General features: G+C 40.8%; 1 protein-coding gene across 2 annotated transcripts; it reads left to right on the plus strand.

Annotated features, from left to right (window-relative positions):
- The first annotated feature begins 1,237 nt into the window (after positions 1 to 1,237).
- Positions 1,238 to 14,649, plus strand: LOC126378816 (uncharacterized). Of its 2 annotated transcripts, XM_050027233.1 has the most exons (12): positions 1,238 to 1,357; positions 2,251 to 3,070; positions 4,269 to 4,482; positions 5,623 to 5,794; positions 6,378 to 7,325; positions 8,009 to 8,171; positions 8,438 to 8,593; positions 8,698 to 9,199; positions 10,452 to 10,584; positions 11,553 to 11,670; positions 12,642 to 12,806; positions 13,638 to 14,649. In XM_050027233.1, the coding sequence occupies exons 2-12, from the start codon at positions 2,309 to 2,311 to the stop codon at positions 13,740 to 13,742; spliced, it is 3,438 nt and encodes a 1,145-aa protein (XP_049883190.1). In that variant the 5' UTR covers positions 1,238 to 1,357; positions 2,251 to 2,308; the 3' UTR covers positions 13,743 to 14,649. The 2 variants fall into 2 exon arrangements, with proteins under 2 accessions (XP_049883190.1, XP_049883191.1); XM_050027234.1 differs by lacking the exons at positions 1,238 to 1,357; positions 12,642 to 12,806 and having other exon boundaries at positions 2,181 to 3,070.
- The last annotated feature ends 4,085 nt before the right edge of the window (positions 14,650 to 18,734 follow it).

An 18,734-nucleotide genomic window follows, 5' to 3' on the forward strand; every position in this document is an offset into this window, starting at 1 on the left:
CCGCAGAGTGATGTGCTGAGGGGTATGGTTCAGACCATGATTCTGAGTTGATATCAAGTGGAATAGTCGTAAATTCATGAAAATTTTAGTGTTTTTTAAATTATTTTCAGATCCACACTTTTGTGACGGAAAATTCTAATTGATATCAACTCCGAATCGTGGTCTGAATCATCCCTCGAAGTTTTCGTTACGATGTCATTAACACCCTGTGTAAGCGAAAGGTCACTGACTGACTCATCATCATCATCAATTTAAGAGCCACGCTCTTGTCGGTGTAGCATTTTCCATTCCAGTCTATCAAAGGCCAATTCCTTGACTTCCCTATAAGACACGACGTTAACCTTTTCTTTAATCTGTTCCATGTAAGCTCTTCTTGGTCTTCCCCTTCCTCTCTTTCCTTCTAGCTTTCCTTCTATGATGTTTTTAATGAATTCGTCGTGTCTTATTAGGTGTCCAATCATCTTGCCTCTTCTGTCCTCAATGATTCTCAGTATTTGTCTCTTTTCCCTTACTCTTACTAGCACTTCTCATGCTGATTTACTTTAGCACTGACTGACTCACTTATCACAAAATCTCAAAAACTACTAATGGAGTCTCAAATTTTGCATGGGGGCTCCTTTTAGCACGTAGGTGCCCAAACGGGATTTTGCAAAATTCAATCACTAAGGGATAAAAAGTGGTGGAAAAGTTCATAATGAAACTTCTATAGGAACGAAGTCGCGGGGAAAACAGCTAGTCATTAATAAAATTCTTACTTATTAATAGTACCTACTACTTATTGTAGGTACCATAGGTTTACGTATTCTTGCATTATTATTATTATTTGTCTGTTTTTCTTTATGATCTCTACCTGAATGACGTGTGCAATAGCTATCAAAATATGAATATCAATGAACATGAATAAAATACACACATTTTATCAGCGTAGTGACTGTTGAAATACTGGGGAAGTAAAAGACAATTTTGTGACGGCTTGTATAGTGAGCAGAATGCAATAATTGGTAACACATAATCAATGTGTGATGTTTTTAAACATAAATCTGTTCGTGTTAAAGTATTAAATGTCTGTGCAATAAAATGCCCATACAAAAATAATAATTCAGCCACTCTACCCCGTTTCGTACTCTTTGTTTGAGTATTCCGTTGCTATGACTACACATATTGTAAGTATTCAGTTGTCACGTAAGTTACTTTGACTGAATTCTGTGAAGAAATATTGATAAATTCGCGAAGGATTCTAACTGCAATTTATTCCGATTTTACATTCAAGAAAACTGAAAAACAAAATGGCGAATGAAGTTTTTTATAGTGCACGAATCGGTTGCGAAATATGACCCAATTGTGAAAGTGTGTCAAGGTAAGAAATAATTGGCTTTGTCATTAATTATTTAACGGTTAACCTAACGTAATACGTAACTTATTGGTTTTTTTCAAGCTTACGACGATATTTCTGCGTAGACGTGTAGCTTTTGTTATTGGAATATTATGTCATTCTTCATTTCTCCTATGAGTTGTCAACTCTGGTGTCAGAGATACCTACTATTGCGCCGCTAAAGGCCTCTGACATGGCTCATGTAGCAACCACATACTCAATTTATACCAGCCCATAGCTTTTATGTAATCAATTTTAAGTTACAACGTACAGCCTCCCCGGTTTGGTCGTTACAGCATTGGGCTCACGATCTGGAGGTCCAGGTTCGATTGCCGATGGTGACATTGTCTAAAATTACTTTGCGAGACTGTCCTTTGTTTGGCTTGGACATTAAAAGCTGAATCACCTGATTGTCCGTAAAAGTAAGATGATTCCGTGCTTCGGAAGGCACGTTAAACCGTTACGTAGTAAGTAGTCGTTACATGAGTCATGTCAGGGGCCTTTGGCGGCTCAATAGTAACCCTAACACCAGGACTGATGAGGATGGTAATCCACCTCACAACCCACACGAGAGTAAAAGATGTGCTTTGTAATAGCCAACTAGTCAAATCAGTAACTTTCTTCTAAAGATCATAACACGAAATGGCAATGGAATTTGTATTAAAATCATACTGCACTTATTACGTTTTTCTTGATTATAATTCATAAATAAGTGAAATAGAAAAAATTAAATGTTTTTCGTTACTTTTAGATCTGTCTTTATTTAGTAATCAGAATTTCATAATTTATCTTGAACCTAGTACACGACCCAATTCTAGATTTTATAATCTGCGGTCCCCAAGCTGCCCGTAAAACTAAATAGTCTTTTTATCTTTTAGCTTGTAAATAATATACCTACGTATCTATATATTGAAGTGCGTTTGAAAGAGCAAAAACATGTCCAAAATGCAGACAACGTTGAGGAAAGCGAGTGAAAAATCAAAGTCCAAAGAAAAATCGGAAAAAATAAAAGACGAGCCGTTGACTGCAAGGAAGAGTAGCAAAGGTGAAGAAGAAAAAGTAAAAAAGAGTTCGTACAACGCCACTACGCCAAGGAGTTTTATACAGAAATCTTCCACAGTAGATATTTATGGACAAAAGAAAAAACCTGTAACACAAACCACGAGGGCGCCAAAAAAAGTTTCCGGGACAACACACACAAGTCAAAACGTTACGCCGACGAAGGATTTCTTAAAATCATCGCCTTCGTCAATTAGCCAAATCAGCATGAGAAGTGCGTTCGATAAAATACCCAAAAGCACCCCGAAAAAGTCGGAAGCAAGGGCTTTGACACACTCTGCCAGGAAAGTGTCGACTACTCCGCGTACAGCCAAAGATTTGCGGTCCAATGTGACCGTAAATTCGCCAATAGCCAAACGCAAACTAAACATGAATTTAGAGCAAAAATCACAAAAACCTGAGCCTAAGGAAGTGGATAAGAAAAATGAAAATAAGGAAAAACAAAACAACAAAGAAAACGCTAAAGATGAATCGGTAGCTAGACAAAGAACGAAAACAAGAACTTTAGACGAGAATGAAGTAAAAGTGTTAACATCGGAATCTCTCGACAATAATGCAGAAATGTACCAATTAACGAAATTCAAGCTAGTCGCTCAGCCGAAGGCGTTTTACGTAGAATTAGATGGAGGAGACGCGAAGGTAAGGCGTGTTATTTTTAAAGTATTTAGTAAACCTTTCGAAAATTGTAAAGCACAATGAATCAAAACGTCCCCCTCCACCAACAGATTCCAGACATATCTCATTCGAAGCGTCTTAGTCAGTTGATATTTTTATTCTATGGCGACTCTCTTGAAATACGCGGGGTTCGAGTTTTAAATTGATTTTTGACGAATCTTTTTTTTAATTTTATTTCTAACCCCTAAAAGCTTAAACTAATTGGTAGTCTTTTAGAAACTACTTACATGGGTCACTTACGGTCACGAGAACTAATATGTATACACTTTGAAACCATGTCACATTAACTTTTTTGGTAAGTCTCATTAAATGTCAAATATGATAGTGCGACAGAGTCCTAAAGTGGGTACATTATATTGCTCGTGACTGTACCACACGAGGGGTCTCTAATGGTCGAGCCGACTGTGTTAGTTAATAACTTATTGGTAAACTCACAACTCATTGTAAAGTGTATTCGTTAAATATTACCTATGTAAGTACTTAGTTATTATATTACTTAACTCTTGTTGTTGCACCGTCCCGCATCCACGATATTTTATGCCTGGAAGAAATCGCTTCAGGGCAATAAGGCCGCCCATTTATACTGTTGCTAAATGTTTGTGTGTAATAAAGTATATTTGATTTGATTGGTGCAAGATTTGAAGGAAGATAGTGTACGGTCATTATCATCATCATCAGCCCATTAACGTCCCCACTGCTGGGGCACGGGCCTTTCTTAAGGATGGATAGGGAGATCGGGCCTTAAACCATCACGCGGGCCCAGTGCGGATAGATGGTTATTAACGACTGCTAATGCAGCCGGGACCAACGGCTTAACGTGCCTTCCGAAGCACGGAGGAGCTCGAGATGAAAACTTTTTTTTTGTGGTCACCCATCCTATGACCGGCCTTTGCGAAAGTTGCTTTACTTCAACAATCGCAGACCGAGCGCGTTAACCGCTGCGCCACCGAGCTCCTCAGTGTACGGTCACGAGCATTAATATGTATGTATACACTTTGGTACCATGTCACATTAACTTTTTTGACAAATTGAACTGTAAGTCTCACTAAATGTCAAATATGTTAGTGTGACAGAGTCCTAAAGTGGGTACATTATATTGCTCATGACTGTACCACAGGACCATAGTGACTCATGTATTTCAAACAATGTTTTTTTTTTTCAGAGTAATGAGAAATCAAGCGATGAAGACGTAAGTTATGAAGACGACTTCGAAAGTTACGAATCAGATTTCGATTCGTACCACAGTGAACCAAGTGACAACGACAAAAGTGAAAATTACGAAAGTCCAAACGAGAATGGAAACACTGACTCTCATCACACAGAGAAAGACGAACAGAGCTCCAATGAACACGATCCCGAGAAGATGCTGGACTCAGGTAAAACCATGGTATAAAAACACCAGCAGGCTTAGCACCGTAGGCACGCGACTCTTTCTCGCCGAAACAGAGATCATCTGTCTCTTTCTGTGCAGTACTGTGAGAGAGTGACGGGTGACGTATGTTGAGGCGAGAAAGAGTCGCGTGCTTACGGTGCTAAGCCCGCAGGTATGCTCAAAAGTGACAGCTAACATTTCAAGGTCTTCTATCATGTGGGTTGTGAGGTGGAGTACCAACCTCATCACCCCTGGTGTCAGGGTTACTATTGAGCCGCCAAAGGCCCCTGACATGGCTTATGGTAACGACTACTTATTTACATCAGTAAGTAGTAACCGGGACCAACGGCTTGACGTGCCTTCCGAAGAACGGATCATCTTACTTTCGGACAATCTGGTGATCAGCCAGTAATGAAATCAAAGTGTCACTATGTTACCTACTGAATAAAGATATTTTTGAATGTCCTAACCAAACTAGGGACCACAAAGTAATTTTTGTGATATGTCCCCACCGGGAATCGAACCCGGGACCTCCGGATCGTGAGCCCAATGCTCAACCACTGGACCACGGAGGTCGTTATCCCACCCTGTGTTGCCATTTCGTAAAAAATAAATTACTCACGACCAATGTTTTTATATTTACTTTGCAAGGAAAATTTGAACTTTTAGTAAAATATTTACTTACAGTTTTAATATTTTTATATTATTTAAGTGACAAGTAATAGTAATTAAATACATTAGTCAGTAATTCACTTAATTTTCAATAATAAAATTTACGTTCTTGGAATGTTGGAGATACCAATTTAATGGTAACACTTACGTCATCAATGGGCTAGCAATGGCGGCTTGTCATAGGATTGAGCATACCTGGTTTTGTTGTATCATGTATGGTATAAGAAAACCAAGTATGGTCAATCCTATGAAGAGCCGCCATTGCTAGCCCTTTGATGACGTAAGTGTTACCACTGTGTTACCAATAAATTGGTATCTCCAACATTCCAAGGACGTAAATTTTATTATTGATAATTAAGTGAATTATTGACTTCTATTTAATTTATTTAAGTGATATTTTTGCATGAAACTTTCCCATCGAGAACCAAGTAACAACACACGAAGATGGTTCTCCATCAATGCTAATTTCCAGGTAATTTCGAGCTCCGTGAGCAGCGCTCGGCGAGCCGCAAACCTGCTGTGATGGAGTACATCCTGGAAGACTGTGAGGACAAGCGAGCCTCCCTCACAGATGAGGGGTTCCAGGACATGTCCAGCTCAAGCGCAGTCTCCAGCATGAAGACACATGTCGACGTTTTGGACAGGTAAACTGGTCCACGGCTTGGAAGATAAAATTACCAACCCAACTGTTGGATCGATTGTACTTCGGACCACCAAAATCCTCTGATACTTAGTTGCGGCATTCGAATACATCCCATTTAGGGACGATACTGAAAAATATCGGCATCCGAAGGCCTTATTTAATAATGTACGATCCTGACAACCCGATTACTCTACCCATAGACAGGCTAATCAGCTCGCGAAAACAAACACTGCAGGACCTTGTTACCGACTCTGCCGGTATGGTCGTCGATAGCTTAAATTCTTTGACGCGAGATATTCTTCCTTGGCGAGGAGACATAAGAGAAACCTAACACTTACAAAATAGGCTGCTTGACAGCCTAGTCAAATGAGATACTCTTTACGAAACGGCAAAACGAAAGTTTTCTTTGGAGTTTGTATGGAAATACTATTCTGTGACGTCATCAATGAAAGCGGCCAAACGTCGTACTCATTATTACTTAATACATAATTTTTTGATCTTCTTAGACTGGCTTCTATTTCTAGATTAGCATGTTATAATTTATCTTTGACCCAGTCAAATACCCTATTACTTTTTTGTTACAGACCACTCTTCATAGACTTCTCGAAATCAAAAGAGAACAAACGAAAACGAAAAGTAAACGAACATTTACAACAAAGAGCTAAAGATTTGCTTAGCATGATAACTTTGCACGAAATGTCCTATTCATTGTATGAAATGAAACCGATTCCATACGATTTGTACATGGCAACATTCGGCCGATCAAATTACACCCAAATTGCCGTCCAAACGTATGACGATGGTATCCCTGAAGAAGTGCAAACCGAAGATATAATAAACGAACACAAATGGACGCAACATCCAATTAACTTTTCAAAACACGATGTTTATTTATATCCAGAATCGAATACAAAAAAATATGGCCGGAAGGATGAAGATTATTTAACAAAGTTCACGTTTTTAATAAATAATAACTCAGATGTAGATGATAATAATCAGATTAATTTGGATAAAGATTACAAAGAAAATCCGTTGAGGATATATTTTGAACAGAAAGATGGCGTTGGTTCCTGTGAAATGTTGCCATATGGCAGCTACAAAAACAAAATTGAAAATAACGATTACAACACGGGTAAACTTAGAAAGTTTTTGAAAAAAGTGGAAAGAAGAGTCAGTAGTATTTTGAGCCTTAATACTGGGGATAAACATTTGACAGATTTAGCGAAAAATACAAAATTACCGTTTAGTAAAGGTTTTGTATCTTTTTCACCGAAAACTCTAGAAGATGAAGACTTGTCTTTTCTAAAGTCTATGACAATAACTAATTTAATATTTTCCGATACAAAGAGTAATCTTATTATGTCTTTTCATAAGAAATCTTCAATAATTGGCAACAAAAGTGTTATTTGTGTGTGGGACGTTGGGGTTGCCAGACGAGATCCAGTGAAAATACTAGTTGCCATAGACAATGTTGTTATTGGAAGGTTCAAAGGCAATGTAGACGGGGTACTAGTTGCTGCTTTGGAGGATGGGTAAGTACGGTAACGAGTACTAATATGTAACACTTTGAAACTATGTCACATTAACTTTTTTGACAAATGAAACCGTAAGTCTCATTAAATGTCAAATATGATAGTGCGACAGGGTTCTAAAGTGGGTACATGATATTGCTCATGACTGTACAAGTAACACGCGTATTTTAAGATGTCAACTCGCCTCTTCCTCCACTGGACTCGGCCTCAGCTGAGCATTTTGGTATTTTAAGTTGATATTTACGTCTTCAACTTGAGGATTTTTCTCACTGGAGTCGAATTTACCTGCGAAACAGCGCTGTTTGCTTCGTCAAGTTCCTCTAACTTTCTGTTGATTTTAAATATAAGAGAAGTGTCATCCGCGAACAGCCCAATGTCAGCTTGGTTCTGTACTACATAAGATAAATCATTTATGTACACTAAACAAAGAAACGGACCCAAAATGGATCCTTGCCATGCTCTTGTCGGTGTGGCATTCTCCATGTTACTTTTTTGGGAAAAATAGGGCTGTGTTTTCCCTCTTGCCTTCCGCCCCGCAGTACTCTGTCTGACGCGAGTGGGATGGCGTGCAGAGTAGTCTATTTCAAAGCCAGCATATCATACTATGTACTATTAAAATACTTAATGTGAAATTAACGACGCCATGCCTTACTGGACTCTTATAATTTAGTCGGACATTACAGATCAATTCACCTTTGGGACCTCTCCGAAGAGCCAACATGGCGAAGCGATGTTGCCAGTGAAGAAAAACCAGCGAATTTGGTAGAAATCAACTCGGATAGACTGACACAAACTGAAAGAGATAGACAGTGGAATGTGGAGAACAGTAACGTTGGACGCGAACAGGTAATAGACATTTAAATTATTTTTGATAGACAAACCACTCGACTATTTTCTACTTATTCAAAACAACGTGTTATTACCTCTACTGAAGATTGAAAATGCCACACAGTTGACCTTACTTACCTTGACAATTTTTTACACGGACGAGTTTTTGCCTAGACGGGTAAGGTAAATCTTAAAGTGTTGTTAGGTACTTCAATGAGTAACAGTTAAGTAATAGATTTAAAGAAGCTTCCTTCAAGAACCTCATAATTTAATACATTTACCAGCTTTGCATCCAAAATGCTCTGCAAGCGGGCGCTTACACGAGCAGTGCCGGCAACATGGCGACGGGTGACGTCACAGACTGCATCGTCGGGCTAGAGTTCGTTGGCGACGCGCATGCGCCTCACGGCCAAGATGGCGGTAGGAAGATTGTCGGACAGGTAACGAAAGAAAAAATATAAAAAAAAAAATAAAGAAAAGATAAGGAAAAGGGAAGGAGGACTTATTTTATTTCTAATGAATATAATATTTTTTTCTTTTGCAGGTTTGCTCTTTACAACAAAAAGGAATCTTGTGTATATGGTCAATAGTCCAAGAAAAAACAAAAAACATAGACATGGGTAAAGCTTACTGGTCTAAAATGAAACTTGAAAGAACTCAGACCATAATGTTGTTAGACCACATAGATATACCCACAAAACACTTAAGGGAGAATGAAAATATTATAGACTTTAATCTGACTGCGGCGAAAAGACGACTGTCGAGTAGAAAATCCGAAAAAAGTTTAATGAAAATCGTTTCCCGTTTAAAATCCAACAGTTCCGAATTTGACATTTCCCGCCCGGCCAGTGCTGCCAGCTTCAATAAAGTGTTGTCAATCGAAAAAACTGACCAGCAAAGTTGGGAGAGAGGAATCGTGTGTTGCCATTTGAAGATTATGAAGGTGGACAAAAAGGAATATTATCTGGTGGCCAAAAATTGTGGAGAAGTGCTTTGTTGTACCAGGATTGCTGGTGCTGTTAAAGTAAACACGTTTTCTGTTACAAGTTAGTATTTTTTTTCTTGGATCTCTGTATAAGTCACACATTAAGTATTTCTCTCTTTCTGCACTTCCCACTGTTTCTACCAGGAAGTCCCTCGAGCACCGGAAGTCAATATCATAACCATAGACACAAAAATATGAATAAGAATATTATACAATGTGGCCAACCTCATCAACCTTGGTGTCAGGTTATTAATGAGCCGCCAAAGGCTGACATGGCTCATGTAACGACTCCTTACTTATCATCTTACTTACGGACTATCAGGTGATCAGCCCGTAATGTATGTAAAACCGGGATTATGTCACTAACACCCTGTATGGCTCCCCGCTAGCTAGTGACAGTGTTAGTGACACCATAACGAATACTGAGGGGGATGATTTAGCTCATTACCCTGTATGGCTCCCCGCTAGCTAGTGACAGTGTTAGTGACACCATAACGAATACTGAGGGGGATGATTCAGCTCATTATCCTGTATGGCTCCCCGCTAGCTAGTGACAGTGTTAGTGACACCATAACGAATACTGAGGGGGATGATTCAGCTCATTATCCTGTATGGCTCCCCGCTAGCTAGTGACAGTGTTAGTGACACCATAACGAATACTGAGGGGGATGATTCAGCTCATTACCCTGTATGGCTCCCCGCTAGCTAGTGACAGTGTTAGTGACACCATAACGAATACTGAGGGGGATGATTCAGCTCATTACCCTGTATGGCTCCCCGCTAGCTAGTGACAGTGTTAGTGACACCATAACGAATACTGAGGGGGATGATTCAGCTCATTATCCTGTATGGCTCCCCGCTAGCTAGTGACAGTGTTAGTGACACCATAACGAATACTGAGGGGGATGATTCAGCTCATTACCCTGTATGGCTACCCGCTAGCTAGTGACAGTGTTAGTGACACCATAACGAATACTGAGGGGGATGATTCAGCTCATTACCCTGTATGGCTACCCGCTAGCTAGTGACAGTGTTAGTGACACCATAACGAATACTGAGGGGGATGATTCAGCTCATTATCCTGTATGGCTCCCCGCTAGCTAGTGACAGTGTTAGTGACACCATAACGAATACTGAGGGGGATGATTCAGCTCATTATTCTGAGTAAATATCAAGTGGAATTTTCTAAGTATAGCAAAAGTATAGAATCACAAAGACATTATTAATTGTGCGACGGAAAATTCAACTTGAGCTGAATCATCCTCAGTATTTGTTACGATGTCACTTTATATTAATTTGTCTAATACTTCTAGCGGACACGTCAACGGTTACCTGTCTAGACGTATCATCTCACGGTTTGCCATACTTTCTCGCAACCACCGATTCGGGAACCGTCAACCTCTGCTCCTTGTTGGACTCTAGAGTTCTTCTTACGCTGGATTGTCGGTAAGTAAAGTTCCAATGAGAGACTTTCCAAGTGAAGTTCTTGGAAAATTGTGGTGCTTCGTAACGCGGTTGGGTTATACTGCGACTCGGATTGACCGGGAGTACTTGTTTTAGTATATTTTAAACTAAAATAATAATTTTGGTGTGTTTTACTGCAAAAATTAAAATGTCATTACCTACCTACTTATTAGAAATATGATGTTCCATCCTTCTTTTTTCGCTTTGAGCTTCTATTTTTGCATGTTTTTACCACTCGCTTCCCCGTGTTGCCAGTTCGGCGTCCAATCGCGCACTGAGATAAAGTACTGTCAACGTCGCTATATTAACAGTAAGTTTGCGTCCCACCTTTTGACGCAGCGCTGATCTAAGGTGGCGGCGAACAGAGTGACGCCATATTCGTTTTTGGCCAATGACGCGGATTGCCGCGACTCGCATACTTGGAGGCGGCAGATTCAAATCTAAACCATGAGTATAGTTTGCGTGCACACATACATGTCCCACTGCTGCTGGAGACAAGCCTCCAGCGGCGTAGCGTGGATGTCGGCCTCCCGGGGCGGAAGACAATTTTGCCGCCCTTTTATTTAGATATTTCAATTTGAAATATGCAAAATTAAATGTATATTTTTCAATCTTTCTGAGAGATTTTCTTAATATTTTTTTCCGTAAGAACCTTGTACAGATTATTAGTAAACTACAAAAAAAAATCAGCCAAATCGGTCAAGCCGTTTTTATGTTATGTCGTGACAACGGAAAACGGGTTTCATTTTTATATATATTATATTATAGCTTATAGATTGTGAAATTTTGCCGCCCAGGGCGGGCCGCCCCTGCCGCCACTACGCTACGCCGCTGCAAGCCTCTCCACGCACACTTCAAATGCCATCAGCTCTGCACATCACCGCATCGGCGGAGTCCAAGACTCTGGACTTCATAACCGTTTGATCAACGTTTGAATGTAATCTTTGCAGAAATTGTCCTCCAAATGACTCGACGGAGAGATGCCAATCAGACCACAAGGGGAGATTCATCAGCAGTGCAAAAGCTCATACCTCTGCGAATAAAAATGACGTCAAATTGGATTCCAAGGTAAGTTGATAAAGACATTGCGCAGAAAAGAATTTAAAAGACAACACACTTTATAAATTCTGCTTTAACCGTCGCCAACGCGCAGTGGAGCAGCTTCGTGGAGTGGAGAATAACTCCATATTACTGCCTATGATCTGTGCTACTACTACTCCGGTTGATTGAGGAGACGCTTGTGCCCAGCAGTGGGGGAATTGGGATATAAACAGGGTATTAGTGACATCGTAACGAAAGCTTTGAGGGATCATTCAGGCCATGATTAATCTCCCTAGGATTTTCCTATTTGTCACAGGGTCCGCTTACCTAACCTGAAGATTTGTCAGGTCCGGTTTTTTTTACAGAAGCGACTGCCTGTCTGACCTTCCAACCTGCGAAGGAAAAACCAGCTCAATACAAATTAGGTCACGTACCTCCGAAAATGCATTCCTCGTGAATGTCGGTTTCACGACGTTTTCCTTCACCGCTGAGCACGTGATAATCGTTTAAGATCCAAACATGAATTAGAAAAAAAAATCCACAAGCGTTGGTTTAGGCCTGTGCTGGATTCTTGATGGCGAGTTCTTACGTTACTTTTTTAATTTGTATGTTAGCCGTACTCAGTCTGAAATAAAAAGGAAAACATGTAGGTAGGTACTTATTAAGCGGACTCTGTGAAAATGTTTAAGACCCCGATACCGACCCAGCCGGCGTGGTCGACGATTTCCCTCAATCAGCGCTTATCGCTATCGACCCACTAGGGTCGATAGATTCTTTCAAATATTTTTTCCTCTCAGACGACGCCCTGAGCCGAGGTTCGCGCCCAACTGGGCACCCTCAGGCCTGTTGTCTTAAACGTAGTACCGGGTGAGAGGCTTCAGCGCTCCCCATTTGTCCAGCCAAGTAGTTAATGCCATCTGCGGCAAATCTACAATAAGTCACCTTAAAAAAAGAACTATGAAAATGCGACGAAGATGATGTATGTGACATGTTTCCAGCTATCCATATCATCTTTGCACTGGTCGCTGACGAACCCATGCTGCATGTACACGGTACTGGGGGATGGCTCGCTAGCCGCCTGGGACCTGACTCACAGCGATATATACATGAAGAGCTGCAGCAGCCACGCGGCCGCCGCCTGCGCATCCTCACAGGGCACCTTGGTGAGTTGGTGCTAGTGCCCGATGATCGACTGTAGTCGATTGTAATCTAATCTAGCCTTCGCAACTTCCCTTACAATACAATACAAATACACTTTATTGCACCTAAATAAAAATAAATAAATTGAGGAGCTCGGTGGCGCAGCGGTTAATGCGCTCGGTCTGCGATTGTTGAAGTTAAGCAACTTTCGCAAAGGTCGGTCAAAGGATGGGTAACCACAAAAGAAAAAAGTTTTCATCTCGAGCTCCTCCGTGCTTCGGAAGGCACGTTAAGCCGTTGGTCCCGGCTGCATTAGCAGTTGTTAATAACCATCAATCCGCACTGGGCCCGCGTGATGGTTTAAGGCCCGATCTCCCTATCCATCCATAGGGAAGGCCCGTGCCCCAGCAGTGGGGACGTTAATGGGCTGATGATGATGATGATGAAAAAGAAATAATTACAAAAAGACATTGCCATGTACCTAGTGAAGAGTCTTTTGTAAATATTTCCTTTTATTTTGGTGCAATAAAGTATAAATGTATTTTTTTAAAAAGAACGTCTAGGGCCCTGTGCCGAGGTTTTTCTTGCAGCTTCTTTTCCCCGGCTATACAGGTTGTGAGAAACTGCTGTAGTTTTAGGCGGATGAGACGTTCGTTACGTAAAAAGTTACGATTCAAAGTGTAACTATGTTACCTACTGAATAAAGTTATTTTTGAATTTGAGTCAATCGTTTTGCGACGGAATATTCCTCTTGGTAACTCTGAATCGTGAGCTGAATCATTCCCCTCAGTATTCGGTACGGTGTATCTAACGCCCTGTGTACTTATTTTAGTTTTTTTTTTGTATATTTGCAGGCACTTCTGAGCCCTGAAGGAGAGATTCAAGTGCACAGACTATCCAATGACAACCACAATGATATTTACGTCGAATTATTTAAATTATACGCCACGTTGTTATAGTTCTGAACTAAATAATGATAATGAATGAATAATAGATACCACAGCGTTGCCTTCGGAGTTAAATAGGCCACATAGAAGCAATTCATTTAAAAAAGCAATATTGCAATTTGAATTCGCGCGGCCTGTGGTTCAGTGGTTGACCTGGATGATTCGGAGGTCCCGGTGGGGACATATCACAAAAATCATAATATTGTGATCCCTAGTTTGGTTAGGACATTACAGACTGATAACCTGTCACCTGTCCGAAAGTAAGATGATCCGCGCTTCGGAAGGCACGTTAAGCCGTTGGTCCCGATGAATACTTACTGATGTAAGTGAGTAAACGTTACATGAGGCATGTCAGGGGCCTTTGGCGGCTCAATAGTAACCCTGACACCAGGGTTGCTGAGGTTGGTAATCCACCTTACAACCCACACGATAGAAGACATTTGCGCATACAAAAGTAAGTACGCAATGCAAAGAAATGTCAAATAACAATATTGCTTTTTTAGATGAATCGCTGAGAGCTCTCACCCGGCACAAAATTTAAGACGACTGGCCCGAGGGTACTCAATTGAACGCGAATCTCGGCCATAGAATAAGGAACAATACTACGTTTAGAACGGCAACTCTCCGCTCCCCACCAGCCCTGAGCTAGGTTTACCTCACCCCCCCTTGAACATAGTTTAGTCTTCAATGATCGCCAGACGTCACACACACAGATGCGCGCGTACGATAACGTCAATGTGTACTGTCCGTGTAAAAAGAGGTGTTTTGTATTTATGTGTCCGGGGTGTGACTCGGCTCAGGGCGTCGTCTGAGGGGTTTAAATTTGAAAGAATGAATCGACCCTAGTGGGTCGATAGTGAGACTTGTATCGACCCTAGTAGGTCGATAGCGAGACCTTTATCGACCCTAATAGGTCGATAGCGAGACCTGTGCCTAGTACTTAATTATTATTAATTTATTGTTAAGACGTCAATCGATGATTGAATTCATCATTTTCTATGCAATTTGTAAATTAATTAATTTGTTACACTTTAAATAAATCTTATAATTATGGAATGTTTTTCTTTTAATTACATACTTACTAAGTGTCATCATCATCATCTCCATAGCGTTATCCCGTTTTCACAGGGTCCGCTTACCCAACCTGAAGATTTGACAGGTCCGGTTTTCTACAGAAGCAACTGCCTGTCTGACCTTCCAACCCGCGAAGGCAAAACCAGTCCAATACAGGTTACGTCACATACCTCCGAAAGGCATTTCTCAGGAAAGATTTCCTTCACCGCTGAGCACGTGATAATCATTTATGATCCAAACATGAATTCGAAAATTGACATTGGTTTAGGCCTGTGTTGGGAATGTAACCTGCGACCTCAAAGTGAAAGGCAAGCGTTCTACCAACTGGACTACCACGGCTCATATCGGCTCAAGTGTCGTTATGTAAAAGTCAAAATAAGTAGTGTGTAAACCTGCGCCGCTGACATTAACATTCATACAGACTCACATTATCACTTCCGATAAGGTATCTTCTATTCAATGAGCTATTGTACACTACATAATACCTTTTTTTGGCGTGATTTATTGTAGACTTGCCGCAAATTGCATTAACTACTTGGCCGGACAAATGGGGAGCGCTGTAGCTCTCACCCGGTACACAATTTAAGACAACAGGCCTGAGGGTGCCCTGTTGGACGCGAAAGAAAGAATCTTGTTTGTAACGCAATGGATATATCTTATGTTACAAATGTGAGTGTAAATAACAGCCCATACACACACACTAACACTTCATACTAAACATTTTGTTGTACAAAGACACTACACATTGAAGTAATCGTACACGCGCATCTGTGTTTGTCTCATCTGATGCCCATACAGCGGTTATTACTATTACGCCTACGGCCTCCGTGGTCCAGTGGTTGAGCGTTAGAGTGCTACCAGACCAATCGATCGACCATCGATCGATGGTAGAATGGAATAGTCGACGTCGATCGATAGTTTCTACCAGACCGACGGATCGATTATTGTCATCGCCCGGCAATCGATCGATTGCATAATCGAACAGTATCTGTCGATCAATTAAAGTTACCAGACCAGTCGATCAACTTCGATCGACGTTGATCGATGCCGTCGATCGATGGTCGATCGATTGGTCTGGTAGCACCCTTACGCTCACGATCCGGAGGCCCGGGTTCGAATCCCGTTGGGGGCATGTCACAAAAATCACAAAACAAGTCTAACCGGGAAGTTTTTATTCCCGGTTAGACTTGTTTTTTTACAGTAGGTACTTACATGGTGTAATTACCTAGGTAAGTATTATGTACTGAATGTTATTTTTGATCATTTTTCCTGCATTTTAATAACTTATTGCACCATATTTTGCATTAAGCACTTACTTATGAGTAATCTTTCGAATGATGCAATGTCGCTATATTTTATTCCACTTTGATTTTGTCTTTTTCTTATGCAATGATGTTTAATATTATTTTATATTACCTATATCACACACACACACACACACACAAGAACACTTTTATTTTTATTTATTTTATTACTTATTGTTTTATTTTAATACCGTATTGTCACCACTGTTAATGTAACTAATAAGTACTTATTTTGGGAAGGCACTGTCTTCCAAAATACAGGTTCGCCTAGTTTGGGAGACAGGGTTTTAACGGGAACTGTAACTGAGTTATTCAATAAACATTATTATTATTATTGTATGTCTTTTTCATATCTCGGGCCTATGGAGGCCCGGACTTTTGGAAGGCGTGCGTGGGGCCGAAGCCAACACGTAGAGGCCCCTTAAGACAGTTTAATCTAAATGTGGTGTGACACCAACCGGCGATTATCCCTGTATGCACTATGGGAGTGCACCCAAAGACAATCCCCGGTTCGTGTAGGACTATTGCAAATTATGGGAACAAAGGGAACTGGGCTATTGGGTTGGGGGTTAGTGGACCGGGATACTGGAGCTATGGGGGACTATGGCGCCTGCTCGACCAATGTTATTATTATTATTATATCACACACGGATCGGGTTGGGCAGGACTGCAAGGTTTATGAAATGTATAAGGTATAAGTATGTATACAGGATGTTATATACTTTATTGCACTTACATCACAAACATGAATGGATGGTGTTAGTGACGTCGTAACGAAAACATTGAGGTATGATTCAGACTATGATTCTGAGTTGATATTGTAATTGGCAGACCTCAGACGTCACACACACAGTTGCGCGTGTACGATAATGTCAATGTGTAGTGTCTGTGTAAAACGAGGTTGTTTGTATGAAGTGTCCGGATGTGGTACTTATCAGTAACTATTATCAGCAGGCATCGAAGGTGTACGCGGTTAGCAGGCGTACGTTGAGAGTCTTTAGATAAGACATTACATAACTACTTATACGTCACTCCTGCGTAAAAAATACCCAGATACTTACTCTAACTTGATATATTTTAGCCTCGTCATGTAGGTAATTAAAAAGATAACGTAACATACACACAAACTGTTTTCAATTTTCACAATGACTGTCATTTTTTAAAATAAATCATATTATCAATTATTGTTATGTGATGAACCGTGGTAGCCCAGTTTGAGGACACAGATTCGAATCCAGCACAGGCCTAAACCAATGCACGGCCTCCGTGGTCCAGTGATTTGAGCGTTGGGCTCACGATCCGGAGGTCTCGGGTTCAAATCACACACAAAAAATACTTTGTGATCCCTAGTTAGGTTATAGGACATTACAGGCTGATCACCTATCGGGTTCGATTCCCGGTGGGGACATATCACAAAAATTACTTTGTGGTCCCTAGTTTGATTGTCCGAAAGTAAGACGATCCGTGCTTCGGAAGACACGTTAAGCCGTTGGTCCCGGTTACTACTTACTGATGTAAGTTAGTAGTCGTCACAAGAACCATGTCAGGGGCCTTTGGCGGCGCAATAGTGACCCTGACACCAGGGTTGATGGGATTGGTAATCAACCTCACAACCCACACGATAGAAGAAGATTTATGGTAACTTGTAAAAGCTGCTATATTTTTAAGTAAGTAATTCTTTTATTTAAGTTTAATCGCTGTAAGTTACCCAAATAAAATATCAAAAAAAAATAATAATAAAATAAAATAATAATAATAATAATAATAAATAATAATATAAAATATCATCATCACTAATTAAAGAGCCACGCTCTTGTCGGTGCAGCATTCTCCATGATACTTTTTTAGGGATAAAATAGGGCAGTGGTTTCCCTCTTGCCTTCCGCCCCGCAGTACTCTGTCTGACGCGAGTGGGATGGCGCCCAGAGTAGGTAGTCTATTTCAAAGCCATACCATACTCCATACCATACCATAGCCATACTCCTGTCCTCCGCCTCTGAATAGTACTGACAGTTATTGCTGTCCTCTGTCAGGTTCCAGGTTACAGTCCCTGAGACGCGCCCCTTCCATCCTGTATTGACAAAAAAATATAGGTAATAAAATTAAAATAAATAAAATAACAAAACACAGTGAGTGAGAAGCAAAAACATACTAGCTATAAAGAAGTAATAATATTAGGTATGTTAAAATTATCCTCAAGTGAGCCCACCAACTCGGGGTCATGGCTAGATAAAGCTACCTACTATATAAACAGTATAACAGCTTCGACAATAACATAACTCAAAAACAAAGTCCGGTTTTTTACAGAAGCGACTACCTGTCTGACCTTCCAACCCGCGAAGGGAAAACACCTCCACCAACCCGCAGTGGAGCAGCGTGGTGGAGTATGCTCTATAACGAACGTATATAGGCTGTTTATGTTTTGAGGAGCTCGGTGGCGCAGCGGTAAACGCGCTCGGTCTGCGACTGTTGAAGTTAAGCAGCTTTCGCAAGGGCCGGTCATAGAATGGGTGACCACAAAAAAAGTTTTCATCTCGAGCTCCTCCGTGCTTCGGAAGGCACGTTAAGCCGTTGGTCCCGGCTGCATTAGCAGTCGTTAATAACCATCAATCCGCACTCGGCCCGC

The sequence above is a fragment of the Pectinophora gossypiella genome, chromosome 27 (assembly GCF_024362695.1).
Source record: "Pectinophora gossypiella chromosome 27, ilPecGoss1.1, whole genome shotgun sequence".
NCBI classification, from domain to species: Eukaryota; Metazoa; Arthropoda; class Insecta; order Lepidoptera; family Gelechiidae; genus Pectinophora; species Pectinophora gossypiella.